This window comes from Psammomys obesus, unplaced genomic scaffold, assembly GCF_907164565.1.
Source record: "Psammomys obesus unplaced genomic scaffold, mPsaObe1.curated_primary_1811, whole genome shotgun sequence".
Lineage (NCBI taxonomy): Eukaryota > Metazoa > Chordata > Mammalia > Rodentia > Muridae > Psammomys > Psammomys obesus.
This window is the reverse complement of record NW_026586383.1, coordinates 225,078-241,549: the sequence shown is the minus strand read 5'-3', so window position 1 is coordinate 241,549 and position 16,472 is coordinate 225,078. Positions and strand designations below refer to the sequence as shown.

Below are 16,472 nucleotides of genomic sequence, written 5' to 3'. Positions count from 1 at the left end.
GACAGTGTAAACCCTATCTCAAACAAAAACAAAGAAAGATAAAGGTCCATTATGGAAATAATTATACTTTGGCCACGCCTTACTGAGCTATTTTGAAGCTAAAATGCTTTCTCTTAGTGGTACTTAGAGCTTTGACACCTATTCTCTCACAAGGCACATTTACAGTCACATACAGCCTGCACTTACCAGCCTGGTTAGTATCTAACGCTTCCTGGGGCTGGAAACAAAAGCCTGCATCTTCTGGCCAGTTCTGGGCGTTCTGATAATCCTGATAGGCCATTTTCTCTTCAAGAAAGTCAGTTGGAAACCCTTAAGATACAAACATAAAACAAATTACAAGACACCACTGTTTTCCAGTCTAATAGCATTTACAAAATATTACAAATACACCATCTAAAAACCATCTTTCAGGAAAAAACGAACTTTGTTTTCTATTTTTCACTATGTCTTGGTTGGCCTTATGCTCAAGAGATTAGCCTACTTCTGCCTCCTGGAGTGCTGAGGTTAGAGGTGTGGGCCACCAAACCCAGAAAAGAGGGGTGGGGTGTTTTTTTCTTAAAGCTAGAAGGAAATGGAAAGGTCAAAAATGAAAGATTCAGTATCAAGAAGGTAATCCTTGGGTAGGCAAGACAGGTAAGTGGTAACTATACCTACTAGCAAGCCTGATGAACTAAGTTCCATTCTTAGGACCCAGATGATAAGAGGAGGAACCAAGTCCTGCAGGTTGTCAACTGACCCCCACAGGTGCACCAAGCACTCACTCACAAGACACAGACAAACAGACACATACACGAAATCTAAGCAAACAAGGGCAATTCTCAAATGAACTAATAGATAGAAGGCAATTATTGAATATAGGCTTTCTGGCTAAAGTCAAGTTTAGATTCAAGGCAAGTAAAATTTAAACTCACAAAAGTTTTGAAAGCTGTCTATTCCATAATCTATACAGATTTTTTTTAAAGTATAAGCAAAACAATTTTGGTAAGTTCAAGGGTCCAAAGTTAGTATTAAGTTTATCGACACACTTTGATACTGAGCACACACTTAGACAAAGGCTCTACCCCAGGGCCTCTGTCATAAAATAAAGCACCTGACATAAAAATAAGCACCAAGTATTGATACTCAGAGAAAAGCTCAGAAGAAACAAAACAAAAATTCCTGTTAAGAGTCAACTGGCAGCCAGCCACGGTGGCACACACCTTTAATCCCAGCGCTTGGGAAGCGAAAGGCAGGTGGATCTAGGACAGCAGGGTTTACAAACTGAGTTCCAGGTCAGTCAGAGCTATGTAAAGACTTTAGGGAGGAGACTGAGACAATGTTTCACTATGTAGCCTTGGCTGGGTGGGATGCAGACAACTTTAACCTTGGACTTGCAGTGATCCTGTCTCTCCGCCCTGCATTTCTCAAATGGCAGCCTTTTCTTTCTTTTTTTTCTTGTTTTGCCTGCATGTGCCACATATGTGCCTGGTCAGAGAGGGCATCAGATCCCTGGAACTGCAGTTATGAGACAACGTGGTTTCTGCAAACCAAATCCAGGACTGCTGGAAGGGCAACCTTATTCTTAACCACTGCGCTGTCCATTTCCATAGCCCACACAGTTTTTCAGCATGGAACACAGAGGCACAAAAAAGTTTCCAGATAGAGCAAAAACCTAAAAACAAGAATTACAATTATTAAAAGCTTGTAAAATAGCCAGAGTTTAACCTCAGAGCACAAGGTTTTCCATACCCATGATGGAAGGAAAAGAACAGGCTTCACAAAGTTGCCCTCAGTTCTCACGTTTTCTCTCTCTCTCTCTTTCTGTCTCAGGTAACAGGTTTTCTCTGATGACAAAATGTGCCAATTCAAGTCAAATTAAAGCATAAAGGCAGGTTGATTGGGTGCAGCTCTCCAGTGAGTTCATTGCTCCCAAGACATGAGGCCAGGGAAGTCACCATGGGGAGGGAGACAGAGAGGAGGAGGAAGAGAAAAAGAGAAAGAGCATGGACAGGCAGGAAGAAAGAAAATACAGAGAGAGGGAGGGAGCCAAATGTCTGGATTAGCCCAGCTCCTGGCTGGCAAGCTCAGGGTAGAGGGCAGGGTACACCAGCAGGGTATGCCAGCCATGCCCTGTGACACGTAGGACTGAGGGATGCTAGGAGAACCTGGAAGCCAGGTCCACTTTGGTATGTTAAAGATGCACCTCAGTTTGTCCAGGGTCTGAAACCCAGCACGTGCACACACACATGCACGCATACACACACCCCTCCATAGTACACCCCCACTCACGCAATAATAATAAATGAAATACAACTACTAATCTAACAGGAAGATTGCTTGTAGCTAAGAACCTGTTCTTCCTCTTTACGTGTATGTATGGTTTGCTGTTGCTTTAATCAAGGATTAAATTCCTCTTTTTTTCTTGGACACTAAACACAGCGCTGATCTTGGTGGCGCATGCCTATAATCCCAGCACTTGGGGAGACTGAGGCAGGCAGATCTCTGTGAGTTCAAGGACAGACTGGTCTACAAAGTCCGGGGCAGCCAAGGCTACACAGGAAAACCCTGTCTCGAGAAAACAACAACAACAAAACCCAAAACAAAACAAAAACTTGTAAAATGCAACAGGAGAAATCTCTGCGGTCTCCAGGTTATAGGAAGATACGTTGAAGCAGCAACAAAAGCACTATCCAGAGAGAGCTGATAGCTGGGCAGAGCAGCACACAACTGTAATTCCAGCACATCATATAAGCATAGAGGCAGGAGGATCAGGAAGGCCAGACTGAGCTAAATCAGACAGAGAGACAAACAGACACTGCTAGTTTTCAAAGACAGCATACTAAAAACAAAAAGAAATCAAAGGTTGAGAGAAAACACTTGAAAATTATAAATCTAGATGGTGCACACCTGTTACCTAGGCATTCTCTAGGAGGTTCAGACAGGGGGATTATGAATTCCAGGCCAGTCTTGGCTACATGGTGAGTTTGAAGCCAGACTGAAGTACTTGAGGCCCCATCTCAAAGACATGGACACACACTTAGACACATGCAAGAAGACACACACACACACACAAATGAGCTGGAACTTGGCATGTAAGCTGCTGAGCTAAGTTTGCACCTCAGAAACCACATGGAAGCTGGACTTAGTAGTGCACATGTCTGGGGTCCCAGAGCTCCCGACAGAGAGGCTCAAGGTAGAGATCGCCCCGACTCAAACACGGTGACAGGTGAGGACTCACACCTGAGACTGTCTCCTGACCCCACATGTATAACTCCACATGTATATTTGTATACCTATGACCCACACGTGCACACACGAACACAAGACTTAAGAGACCATAAAGCTGATAAAGGACTGACATGCAGAAAAGGTTAAAAGTCAATTAAAACTCAATTTAATAATGGAAATCCCAATAAAATATATACAATGGCTATTATTACAAATAAGAAAGCAGCTCAATATTATTAGTCCTTAGGGAAATGCAGTAGGAATAGGAACAAGGAGCTACACTATCAAATATTAAAAAGTCTATAATCAGGATGTTTTTAATAAAAAATGAAAATCCTAACCGATCTGACTCAGGAGCCAGATGATGGGGTAAAAACCTGCTAGCTCAGAGAGGCAGAGAAAGCACCCAGCTGACCTTCCTTCTCAGCCTATGTCCAGATGGAAAAAGCACAAAAGGCTCACTAGCTCAGCCCGGAAGGAAAAGGCCAAAAAACCCAAGTCCAAAGGCTTGCTCCATATGGAGAGCAACAGAAACAAAAAATCTGGGCACAGTCGTCTTTTCTGAGACTGATAGTCCAACCAAGGACCATTCATGGAGATAACCTAGAACCTCTGCACAGATGTAGCCCATGGTAGCTCAATGTCCACGTGGGTTCCATAGTAATGGGAACAGGGACTCTCTCTGACATGAACTTAGTGGCTGGCTCTTTGATTACCCTCGAAACCTTACAAGGCTACAGAGGAAGACAATGCAGCCACTCCTGATGAGTGACAGACTAAGATCAGAAGGAAGGGGAGGAAGACCTCACCTGTCAGTGCACTGGAGGAGGGCCATGGGAGGAGTAGAGGGAAGAAAGGTGAGCTTGGGAGGGGAGGAGGGAGGAAGCTACAGGTGGGATAACAAAGTGATTAAACTGTAATTAATAAAAAGAAGAAAGAAAAAAAATGTTGAAAAAAAAAAGCCCCCCAAAAACCAGAGAGCTAAAACTCAAAGAGCTAGAGAGCTAAAAGTCCTTTCTACACAATGTCTTAAATACCCCTCAACCCAAAGTCTCTCCTACTCTTTAATCCCTGTCAACTGGTTTCTTACTCTGCCTCTTGACCTAGGGTTAAAGTTATGTTTGTATTCCAGCTGGGTCACACAGACCGAGAAGGTCTTTGCATGCTCTACATTAAAATTTCTCTATGCTAGGGTATAAAGGAATGGTGTGGCACTTGTCTAGTGGCACAAGGCCCTAAGCTTAATCCCAAGCACTGGTGGAAGAAGGGAGTGCAGGCTGGAGAGGTGGCTCAGGAGTTAAAAGCAAGAATATTTAAATTTGGTTCCTAGCACCCATGCTGGGTGTGGCTCAGAACCAGCCAGAACCTCCAGTTCTGAGGTATCTCATAATCGCGCCTCTGTGGGCACCTGTACTCACATGCAAACACTTAATACCAGCACTCAGGAGGCAGAGGCAGGCAGATCTGTGTGAGTTCAAGGCCAGACTGGTCTACCTATCAAATTCCAGGCCAGCCAGGGCTACATAGTGAGACTTTGTCTCAATGAATAAATAAATTTTTAAAAATTAAAGGCTGGGATCAGTAAGGCTGACAATACCAGAAGATTTTATTGATTTGGGAAACTTGGAAACTTCCTCTTAAGAATGAAAAATGGGCTGGGTGGTAGAGGCACATGCCTTTGATCTCAATACTCTGGGAGAGGGTATATCTGGGAAGGGTATATACTCTGGGAAGCAGAGGCATATCTCTGTGAGTTCCAGGACAGACGGTCTGTCTTTAAAAAATTAAAAAACAGCCATATAAAACGGTACAGGGAAATTTGGGAACACTTGATGGTTTCCTTTTGTTGATTTCAACATTTATTTGAACATGTCTGAGTGAGAGAGAATTTGAGTGTTTTTGTGAAGGTCAGAGGACAACTTGCAGGAGTCTGTTCTTGTACCATGTGGGTCCTGAGTATTGAACTCAATATCAAGTTTGGCAGCAAGTGCCTTTACCTACTGAGAAATCTTGCCAGACTTTTTCTTTCTACGGACTTACTTACATCAGATACTTGATATCAGTAACTGACCTTTTTCATTTATAGTAATGATTTAAAGGTTCTGCTGTGTAACTCAGAATTTCCTTCCTTTCAAATACAGCCAAATCGTACTCTACTGTGACTGCCTCACACTTTCATCCATTCCTTAGGTAAGGTTTGATTGCTTCCATGTTTTGGCTACTATAAATAATTTATGAACACATAAATCTTACAGTTTTAGATAGATTCTAGAAGAAGAATTGCAGAGTCACATAACAATTTCATGTGGAACCTTCTGAGGAGCTATGAAGCCTTTCTAAAATGGCCAAACAGTAACTCCAACAATACACAACTGGCTTTATTTCCACCATGTCTCTGTCAGTGCCTATCTTACTCTAGTTCTCCTCGATCTGGCTGTGGAACAAAGTATTAGGCTCTTTTACAACTGCACGAGTTCCCAAGCCACTTGGGTTGCTACAACCACTGTTAACGACAGCTCCTGGGGAATCAAAAACCTCTGGCCTCCTGAACACACTCCGAAACACATGAACTCATCAGCACACGAAACACACAAGCACTTAAAAGTAAATTCATTTTTCTTTTTTTTTTCTCTCTCTCCTCTTACCACTTTTCCTTTGTTGTCTAGATCTGCACCTCCCAATAAACAAACAAATCATGTTAAGCACCTTTAGGACAGAAACAGTGGGTTTTGTTGTGACAATTTTTGTACGTCCACAGCATACTTTAGTTACACTTATTCATCCTATCACCTCCTGTACCTTCCTATTCCGACTTACTTCCGTGTTTATTTATCTTCCCTAGAAGACTACAATACAATATAGAAAGCATGTAGTGATTTTTGGGGCCTGGCTTATTTTACTTGTTTTGTTTTATTTACATGATTATTTCTAGTTCCACCCATTTCCTACAAACATGATTTCATTGTTTCTCATGGCTGTGTGTGTGTGTTACACTTTCTTTACTCACTCATTTGTCAATTACCTAGGCTGATTCCATATCATGCCTACTATGAACTGAATTGTCATAAATACAGGTCTCTAGGTATCTCTACTGGATGCTAACAGATTACACATATTTCCTGGTTTTATCAGCCATTTATATCAGCATTTCTATAAGGCTGATAAACACATGAGAAAATGCATAATTAATCACACACTCACACTTCGGTTGTTCAGGTTTGGTGAGAGGAGACTTTACCTATTTAGTTATCTCACCTGTCTACCCCCTAATGCCAAGATTTGTGCCTCAGAATTTCCAAAGAGCACCTCATGGCTCTAGTGTGCCTTGTCTCTTCTTTCTTTCAACATTCACTAACACTATGAAACAATTTGGTCCCTAATTAACTAGTTTCATATTGGCCTTTAAAACAGTTCTCAGTTCATGTGAGTTAGTATACACATTTATTACTCTCATTAAAAACGTAAAACAGGGGGATGGAGAGATGGCTCAAAGGTTAAGAACACTCGCTTACTCTCCTAGAGGTCCTGAGTTCAATTCCCAGAAACCACATGATGGTTCCCAACCATCTATAATGAGATCCGGTACTCTCGTCTGGCATTACATGCAGAATAAACAAATTAATATTTAAAAAATAAAAAAACCTAAAAAGGGGGATGGAGAGATGGACTGGAGTGTTAGCTTGTCAAATAACTTAAAGCCCAGGGTTCTGAGGCCACCACCCCCAAAAACACCTCTAACAACTGTGCTTTTACAACTTTTACTTTTTTCATAATATCAAAATATAATTATCATATTTTCATGATATCAAAACTACTGTTTTGATATTATAATAACTTACTTACAAAGTTACTTATAATAAGTAACTTATAATAAGTTACTATCAAAATTGCCAAAAGGAATTTGACTGGGCATGGGGGTGAACACTAATCCTAGCACTGGGAAAGAAGATCTCTGAGTTGTTGAGGGCAGAGAATTCTAGAACAGCCAGAAACCATAAGACTCCATCACAAAGGGGGGTGAACATGGCTGTTTTTTCTAGACTGAATGTTTTATGTTAATACATTCACACTATACACCAAACTTCTTGGAAAGTGGTCTGCATTTGGAATGAAAATTGTATTTTCAGAAATCATTTCTACAACTCTTTAGAATGTAAATCCAAAGAAATTAAAGAGCAGCTTCTCATGGATCCAGTGAACACATTTATTTCTTGATCTTTGGAAAGAAACTAGAGCCGTAAATCAAAGACGTGGGTATCTCTGCTCACACTCTCTGGAGAGGGCAATTCAAGTGTAGTTCCAGAAGGAAGCTGCAGCACAGCTTGAAGCAGCTCTCAGGAGCCTCATTCACACAGGCAGCCACTAGCTATCAATTTTTAATGAGCAGCTTTAACAAAAACTCACTCCCACATCTTCAACAGTCGCTGCTGACCTAGATTTTGTTCTTAAAACTCAGCTAAGGAGGCAAACTCCCCTGCAGGAACAATGGCATTTGGACTAAATTTAACTCTTTCTTTTCTTTTTTCAAGACAGCATCTTACTCTAGTAAGTCCTGGCTAGCCTCAAACTCTTAACAAAATCCCTGCCTTAAGACCCCTGAATATTGGTTGGGATTATAGATGTGAGCCATCTTGTCTAGCTTTTGGGTTTTTGTTTTGTTTTTATAGTATAATTGTAATCTACTCAAAGCCTACTTTAGTAGAAGATGAAAAGTAAATAATCAATAATTCAACTTACATGAGGAAATGGAAATGACCTTATCCCCATCATTAGTCACCTTTAGAGACCTCTTCGAGAAATAAGGCATGCACTACCACACCCGGCACGCACCGTGGTTTCTAATATAGTAGCACATAAAACCTCACTGATCTGGTTTTCTATACATATGACAAATAACATTTAAGAAATTACCTCTTGTCAAGCTTTCATAACAAATCAAAGAATATATAGTTAGTTACTTAGAGAAAAAAATGCAATATTCCATCTCCCAAGCATTTACGTGTGAAATAGATTTCCTTCCTGTACTTCAACCCAAACAACCATTTATGACAGACTGAATGCAGTACCTACTGTATATGTTACCTGGCACCTAACCGGTGTTCAGAAAATGGTGTTAAACAAGTAATTACAAGCAGTTGGAATTTGCAGGGGAAAATTTTCACCTGGAGATAATACTGACTGGCATTCTTTAACTGCTAAGCCACCTCTCCAGCCGGTTGCATCGTGTAGCATTTTCTTGTCTTGCTCTCTCTCGCTCTCTCTCTCTCATTTTGACAGTATCTCACATATCCCATGGACTTAAACCATGTACCCCAAAATGACTTTGAACTTCTGATAGCCCTTTTCCAAGAGCTGGAATTACAGACATGTCATTATGGCAAGCTTACATGATGCTAGGGGGAAAAAAAATCTGGCCTCCTGCATGCTAGGCTAGCATTCTACTGCTACTTTCCTGGCCTTTCTTACAGGTTTTTCTTAGATATACAATGTACTGATTAAGAGTCTCCTCATTAAAAATAAAAAACTCTGTGTCTACTAAATTTTCATTTCTGTTGAAATGAAACTATTACAGTTGTATACAATTTAACTTCTCTACACATACCAACACAAGAGGATTTACATTAAGCTAAGCCAATCCATTAAATAAATTAAATCTACCAGGTAATAGGGTGTTAGACATAGGAGAATAAAAACTAATTACAATCGGGTCAGAAAAACAGGCCTAATAAGCCAGAACTATCATCGCTGACATGATATATAGCCATCCTAATCAGAGGAAAATAGAAATCAGCTCTTTTCTTTTTTTGAGACAAAACAGGAATTAAAATATTTCCTTAATGAACCAGTAATTCATAATGAACTCCATTTCTATTTTTACATTCCATTAAGCAGGTTATATGTTATGCATTAAGTATTGAAGTTAGGAAAGATTTGGTATAAAGTCAAAAATCTTATCTATACAGAGTCCTAATCAAAATTCATCTATGGTAACCATGTGAGAACATTAAACTTTATTTTTATACATGCCCAATTTTCAATGCTTCTATTATTTCTAGAAGTGCATTCCAGGCTACCACAGATAACTGGCCATTTGTTCTCTATAGCAACAAGAAGATACCCACTCTCCAAAGTGGGGAAAATTATCAAAGGGTATTTGCTCTTCTCATTATAAAAGCTTACTGGGCCGGTATGATTGTGAACACTTTTATCCTAGGCATGAGGGAGGCAGAGGCAGGAAGATCTGTGAACTGTGGAGGCCAGGCTGGTCTACATAGTGAGTTCCAGGAAAGCTAGGGTTTTAAATATAAATTAAAAACTCTGGAACCCCATTGGACACAAAATAAAGTATGAAATTAACATTCAAATATTAACTTTCTTCTTGTTTCTGGTCATCTCAGATCCTGCTAGTGTTAGTGTGTCTGTGAGTGTTAATATGTCAGCTGAGGACTGGCTTGGTTTCCCCATCCCTTTCCCATCACTTGTTTCTGGTCCAGAGCTGGGTATGTAGCCTGATAATCTGACTAGGACAGCAAAGAGAAGTATTCAGCCAGGTGGGCTTTTGGTTTTATATAAAACAAACAAACAAACAAACAAACAAACTCTTTTATCCTAGCACTTCTGGGACAGAGGCAGTTGTATCCCTGTGAGTTTGCAGCCACCCTGGTTTACAGAGAGACTTCCAGGCAAACCAGGATAGTGAGACTGATATAAGTAGGTCAGGTCATGCTCAGACTCACTATGCATCCAAGGAAGATTCTGAACATCTGCCTCTACCTCCCAAAATGATAGGCTTTTGTCATCTGGCCTGGTTTAGGCCAAGGTCCTGCTATTAAGCAGGTACTTTACCACCTGAGCTATCATTGCCAGCCTTGTTTTGAACCCCCGCCACTCACTCAACCCACAACCTTAGTAAAACCTTCCTACTACAGAACAACTGAGTCAGAACAAGAATTCTAGGTGATAAAATTCTGCTTCCTTGTTTTACTAGTGCATAACATAGTACATAGCATTGTACGCTGTGTGTACTTGGTATAGCAGGTTTTTTCCTCTTTGAAGAGCGTTAGTTATAACAACACAAGTACCATGTCTCTTATACATACTTGTTGTAATCACAACCCACTACACCTGCTGCTGAAGGTTGTCTTCTGACCTTCACACCTGCATATACAGTTACAAGAGAACATAAACAATTACTTTGGGGAAAGGATTTCACTATGTAGCCCAGGCTGGACCAAAACTACTAAAACACAACAGACACACATGCACAAGCACACAGGCATGCACACACAAAAAAAGTTTTTCTTTTTGTGTGTGGCTCTTGGAATTGAACCAAGGGCCTGCCTCATTAAAGGCAAGCATTCCACCACTGAGCATTCTACTCCTAACCTTTCCGCTTTTTCTTTAGGAAGGGATGATAAAAGTGCAGGCAAATATATACCAAGTCTTAAAAAGAGAGACCATTAATTAGTTCCCTAACAGATGACCATTTTTCCTTAATACATAATGTAATCGAGGTCTAATGACATCCAGGACTTGCAATGTAGCTCTAAGACCAAAAGTGCAGGTCAACATAGATTACACAGGGACTCTGAGGCCAGTTTGTCTGAAAATGAAATAAAACAGAATAAAGCCAAACAACCTTTCTGAATTTGTTTGTTTATGTGTGTGTTTGTTTATTTTGGTGAGAGAGAGAGACAGAGACAGACAGAAAAACAACAAATTGCAGGAAACAGTTCTCTCCATAATCTGGGTCCTGGAGAACAAACGCAGGTCATCAGGGTTGGCAGTGAAATATTTTCCTGCTGAGCCATCTCAATGGCCCTGAAGACAACCTTGATGTCATCTTCCTGCCTCCACCTCCTGAGTCCAGGGATCGCAGACATACATTATCATGCCCACCTTCTCTCTATTGGTCTGCAGTGGTGTCCAGATGCCTAACCAGGAGACATAATGTAACATGACACTGTAGTCTAGTCTCAACATGGCCTGCCTACCTACTCCCTTCTAGCTATCGGCAGCACTATCTACTATCAAGTACAAACATTAAAGTCAAGGAGATCCAAAGAAATGAGTAAGTTACACAGCAGAGGACTCAAACTCATTCATTCACTGCTGTCTTTTTTTGCTTCCTCTTCAACCCATGCTAATGGCCTCCCCAGAGTTCTACATGGCCAACTGACTGAGGGAGAAAAAACAAAACAAAACAAAACAACAACAACAACAACAAAACCAAACGTGATTTATACATGCATTTATACAACATGCTGATATTTCCCCAAACTGGGAAACTATATCGATATAGCCCCAGTGCTGACATAATGGCTGTAAGCCATATTCTTGCTCTAGTAACTTCAGTGCTTGCTTGACAGACTCATACTTTGTGGGTTAGGCTGGCCATGGTGACAAGTGCGTGGACTCACCCGTGTAACAGTCTCACCTACAGAAATCTTACCTCTCTAAAACTAGCAAATATCCACAGAGTAGACCAACAATGAGACTGAATACGTCACCTTTCCTCAGGTGGACTAGCTAGACACTTGGTCATACTGGATTTCTTCCAAAGTGGAAGAGAAACATAAATTTTTTACTAATCAAAAGGGGGGGGGGGCTTTATGGGAAAATGTCTAAATCAACATCCTGATGTTTCACATAGCTCTGCTTCTAACCAGGTGGGGGATGGGCATTTTAACAGCAAAGAATTGCTGAAAGGCGCTCACGTCTGTGGGAGTCACTGGTTTCAGTCTATCCCATCACCTACAAGGCCTGATTTAGAGAACTGTTTACTGTTCAGTTAGGAGACAACACTCTGAAAGGACTATCAGTGCATTGATTTAGAGACCTTACATGGTGCTGTCTCCGCTACTGCCACAATACACACATTTATAATCAAGGAGAAAGGTGGGCTCATTCATGTATTTGTTTATGCATGGGCTTGGCCCCTGGGCCTCACACATGCCTGCCTCTGAGACATACCCTTTTCCCCTGCCACTCATCCTTCTAGAACCTAATAATCCACCAGAAAAATGTTGCTTTAACTCTGCCAACTGAGTTCTACTAATTTGAAAGTTTTAGTTTCCAAAGAGGAAAAACATCTACCAGCCTATACAACTAATAATGCAATTAAATTAGAAAATGGGACTGACTGCCAATTTGGCCACCTGGGACTCTATGCCACTGAACCTGTGGGCTGGAATGACTGGGTCCAATTATAAAGAAGTTACTATATGATGAAAGCCAGGAATACTCTCTCTCTGGAACCCAGGCACCTCTTCACACTTTCTTGCCAAATATAGTGGAAAACTACAGGAACCAAAACCAGGCTAGATTAGGAAATGAAAGTTTGAGTCATTTCATTAGGTAAAGAAATTCAATTGGCTAAAATTCTGCCTAAAGAAAGGAAAATATAAAACTGCTACTTTAGAAAGCCAAGGCACAGTGGTGTACATGTTTAATCCCAGCACTTGGGATGCAGAGGTAAACAGAACTTTTTGAGTTTGAGACCAGCATGATCTACACAGCAAAACTCCAGGCCAGCAAAAATGGTCACTAATATCAACAATGGTCTTATCATTAATTATACAAATGAGAACTACATCACAGATTCTTTTTCTGTTTGCTTTGTGTTTTGAGACAGAGTACCTCTATGTCACCCTGGATGACCTGTCACTCTCTAGGTAGACCATGTAGGCTTCAAACTCAGTGAGGCCTGGAAACATCTCCTAAGTGCTGGGATTACAGATGTGTGCCACTACACCCAGCTGAAAACTGTGATAGCTTTATGTATTTCTTCTTTCACATATGTATTTTGTTTTGTAGAAAGGTTTTTTTGTGTGTATGTCCCAGGCTAGCCTCAAATTTGCGATGTAGCTGAGGATGACTCCAATCATTCTCCTACCACCACTTCCACAGTACTAGGAATATAAGTGTGTGCAATCCTTAACCAGGATTGTTTTGTTTGAGATAGGTGCTATGTATCCAAGGATAATCTTGAATTTGCTATGTAGCCAAAGATAACCTTAAACTCATCATCCTGCCCCACCTCCTGAGTGCTGGGATTACAGACTTAAATCACCAACACTTTTTGGGGTTTTGTTTTTTGTATTTTGTTTTGGTCTTTTTAAGACAGGGTTTCTACGTGTAGTCTTGGATGTCCTGGACCCACTTGGTAGACCAGGCTGGCCTCAAACTCACAGAAATCCTCCCGCATCTACCTCCTTGAGTGCTGGGATTACAGGAGCACACCACCTGGCTTATGTATGTACTCCTAACCATTTTATTCTTTCCATTATTATGAATTATTGAAGATTAATTTATGAGTTCAGCATGGTGGTTCATGATTGTAATCTCAGCAGCATGTAGGAAGCAGATACTGGAGAATTTAAAAATAGAGCAGGAGGGATCGAAGGCTTAGCTGGTAAAAGTACTTACTCTCAATCTTGATGACCTAAATTCAATCCCTATGCTCTATGTCTTAAAGGAGAGAGAACCTGCAGGTTTTCCTCTGACTACACAAGTAAACCAACATACAACCCACCTCCCCTAAGCACACAAGAGAAATTAAAAATGCAATTAAATTTTTTAAAAAAATTATCAGACCCAGGTATGGTGGTACACAATTTTGATTCCAGTACTTGGGAGGCAGAGGCAGGTTGATATATTTGAGTTTGAGGCCAGCCTGTTCTACAGAGTGAGTTCCAGGACAGCCACGGCTACACAGAGAAATCCTGTCTCAAAAAGCCAAGGGAGGGGGGGAGAATACACACACACACAACACACGCATACATATATATGTATACATGTCTGTGTGTATACGCACATGTATGCATATGCATGAGGTTTATGTAGAAACAAGCATATAAAAGCTAAGTAGCCAAAATAATAAGATCGTCAGTCATCCATTTACTGCATCCCAGCTGCAAATGTACTTATGGGAGCCTGTTAACATTTCCTATGGCAATTGAATACAAAGAGTCTCCTTGGAAGGGTGCCTCTTCTTGATGCCAGTGTGGTTTCTAATTCTCTTCCTTCCATCGTGTTCTTCTGGTTTGAAGAATACCAAGTAGCATTCAGGTTGATAAAAAGTTTTGGTAAGCACCACTGTGAGCATCTTCACAGGACATTTCTGCCAGTGTTCCATGATGGCTTCCAGATAACTTACTTGGTAGCAACCCGTTGCCTGACGGAACTCAGCAATATCAATGAAGCCAAGTTAACATAGGAAGGACTAAAACTATGGTCAGAGAAGTGACAGGGATAACAAACAAAAAAATATGATCTATGTGCAGGTCCACATCAGACATAGGTGCACTACTTAACTGTTTGGTGCCCTCAGAGGCCAAAGGAGGGTGTACACTTCCTGGGTGATCTCCAGGAAGTGTAGTTATGGCCATCTGTGACCCACTATGTGGGTGCTGAGACCCCTGGAGCAGCAGCTAGTGCTCTAAGACATCTCTCCAGCTTAGCACACTGGATATTTTAAAGAATACATACTGCAGAAAGCAAGCAGAAGCAAGCTAGAAGACTAATTCAGGAGATCAAGGTGTAAGAAGTGGTCAGGTTCCATCTGTGTTTTTTTTTTTTTTTGTTTTTTTTTTTTTTGTTGTTGTTGGTTTGTTTTTTTTCCCCCTGAAAAACTGGATGTAAGTGAGAGAACTAAGGAAGACAGACAGATGTTCCAGCCTGTTTGCTAGAAGAGCAGAGTTTGCGTTTAATGAGAAGGGAGATGTTTTGTTTGGGTCTTATTCTTTTGCAGGTGTTAAGGAAGGGATAATGAGTTCAGTTTAGGACGCCTCAAACTTGATATGTCAGTTCTACAACCAAATGGCAATTTCAATTTCTGATCTTCATGAAAAGTTATATCTGTTCTTACAAAAATGTTCCATAACTGCTTAGCATTTAAACAGCATTTACATATTTATGTATTTCTCTCTACATCTTTCTCATTTTGTAAAACTAAAATTCTGTATCCAAAGACTAACTCCCCAACTCCTAGAAGATGACATTTTATTTTTAAATTCTTTCCTTCTCTTTCTTTCTCTCTTGAGACAGGGTTTCTCACTGTGTAATTTTGTACGTCCTGGACTCATTCTGTAGACCAGGCTGGCTTTGAACTCACAGAAAGCCACCTGCCTCTGTCTCCCAAGTGCTGGGGTGAAAGACATACGCCACCACCACTGCCCAGTCTTTCCTGTTTCTATGAACTTGACTCTTCCAGGTATTTGATATAAATGCTATCATATGTAATTTGTTTTCTATGATTAACCTGTTTTCTTTGTAGTGCTAGGGATTTGAACCCATGATCTTGAGCATGCCCAGCAAATACTCTATTATACATTCCTCAGCACTTAATTGGGCCCCTTTCAATTAGTGTGAAGTCTCATCATAAGGTTCACCAATGTTGTAGCCATATCAAAAGCTCATATACCACATTTTCTTTAACCACTCCTGTGTAGATAGGACACCTGATTTGTTTCCATCTTTGAGTAATGTAAACAGTAGGTCTATAAATGTGGGTGAACAAAAGTCTGGTCAAGTCCCTAACTTTAGTTTTGTTGGTAAGTCAAACAAAATCTTTCCAATTTTATTTTTAAAATGAGATAAAGGTCTCACTATGTAGTCCAGGCTATCCTCAAATTTGGCATCATCTCTTGCTGCCTTATAGTCCTAACTATTATAAGGTCAATAACTCTATTTAAATTTTTTTTGTTGTTATTTTTTAAGGCAGGGTCTCATGTATGCTGGAATAGCCACAAATACTGTATGTAGCCAAACCAAAGATGATTTTGAAACTTCTGATCCTCCTGTGCTTTTATATCCTAGCCACACTGTAACCACCACCTGGTCCACCCAATGATATTTATAAAGGATTGTTTAACAACATTTTTGTGTTCTGCTTTGTTTTTCGTTTGTTTGTTTGTTTGTTTGTTTGTTTGTTTGTTTGTTTTAAGACATCCATCTCCCTCTTCCTCTCCTGGGATCCCAAGACCTACTTCTGCATCCTAGGCACTGGGAGCACAGGCACAATCTTTTTTTTTAAACTGGTTCTTGTATACAGTATAAAATATAACAATTTTTAATATTTATTTTTATTTATGTATATGGGTATTTTGCCTGCATGTATGTGAGTTCCTGGTACTCAGAGGTCAAAAGAGGATATCAGATCACCTGGAACTAGAGTGACAGATGGTTGTGTAAGCCGGCAAGTAAGTGCTGAGGATTGAACCTGGGTTCTCTGGAAGAGCAGTCAGTGCTCTTAATTACTGAGC

General features: G+C 40.5%; 1 protein-coding gene across 2 annotated transcripts in view; it reads right to left on the bottom strand.

Annotated features, from left to right (window-relative positions):
- The window catches only part of Map4 (microtubule associated protein 4), a 136,490-nt gene that overhangs the window by 50,355 nt on the left and 69,663 nt on the right, over positions 1 to 16,472 (bottom strand). For both annotated transcript variants that reach the window (XM_055601623.1, XM_055601622.1), the window contains exon 4: positions 187 to 309. In XM_055601623.1, coding sequence (XP_055457598.1) covers positions 187 to 309 — 123 coding nt within the window. The remainder of the gene's footprint in view (positions 1 to 186; positions 310 to 16,472) is intronic.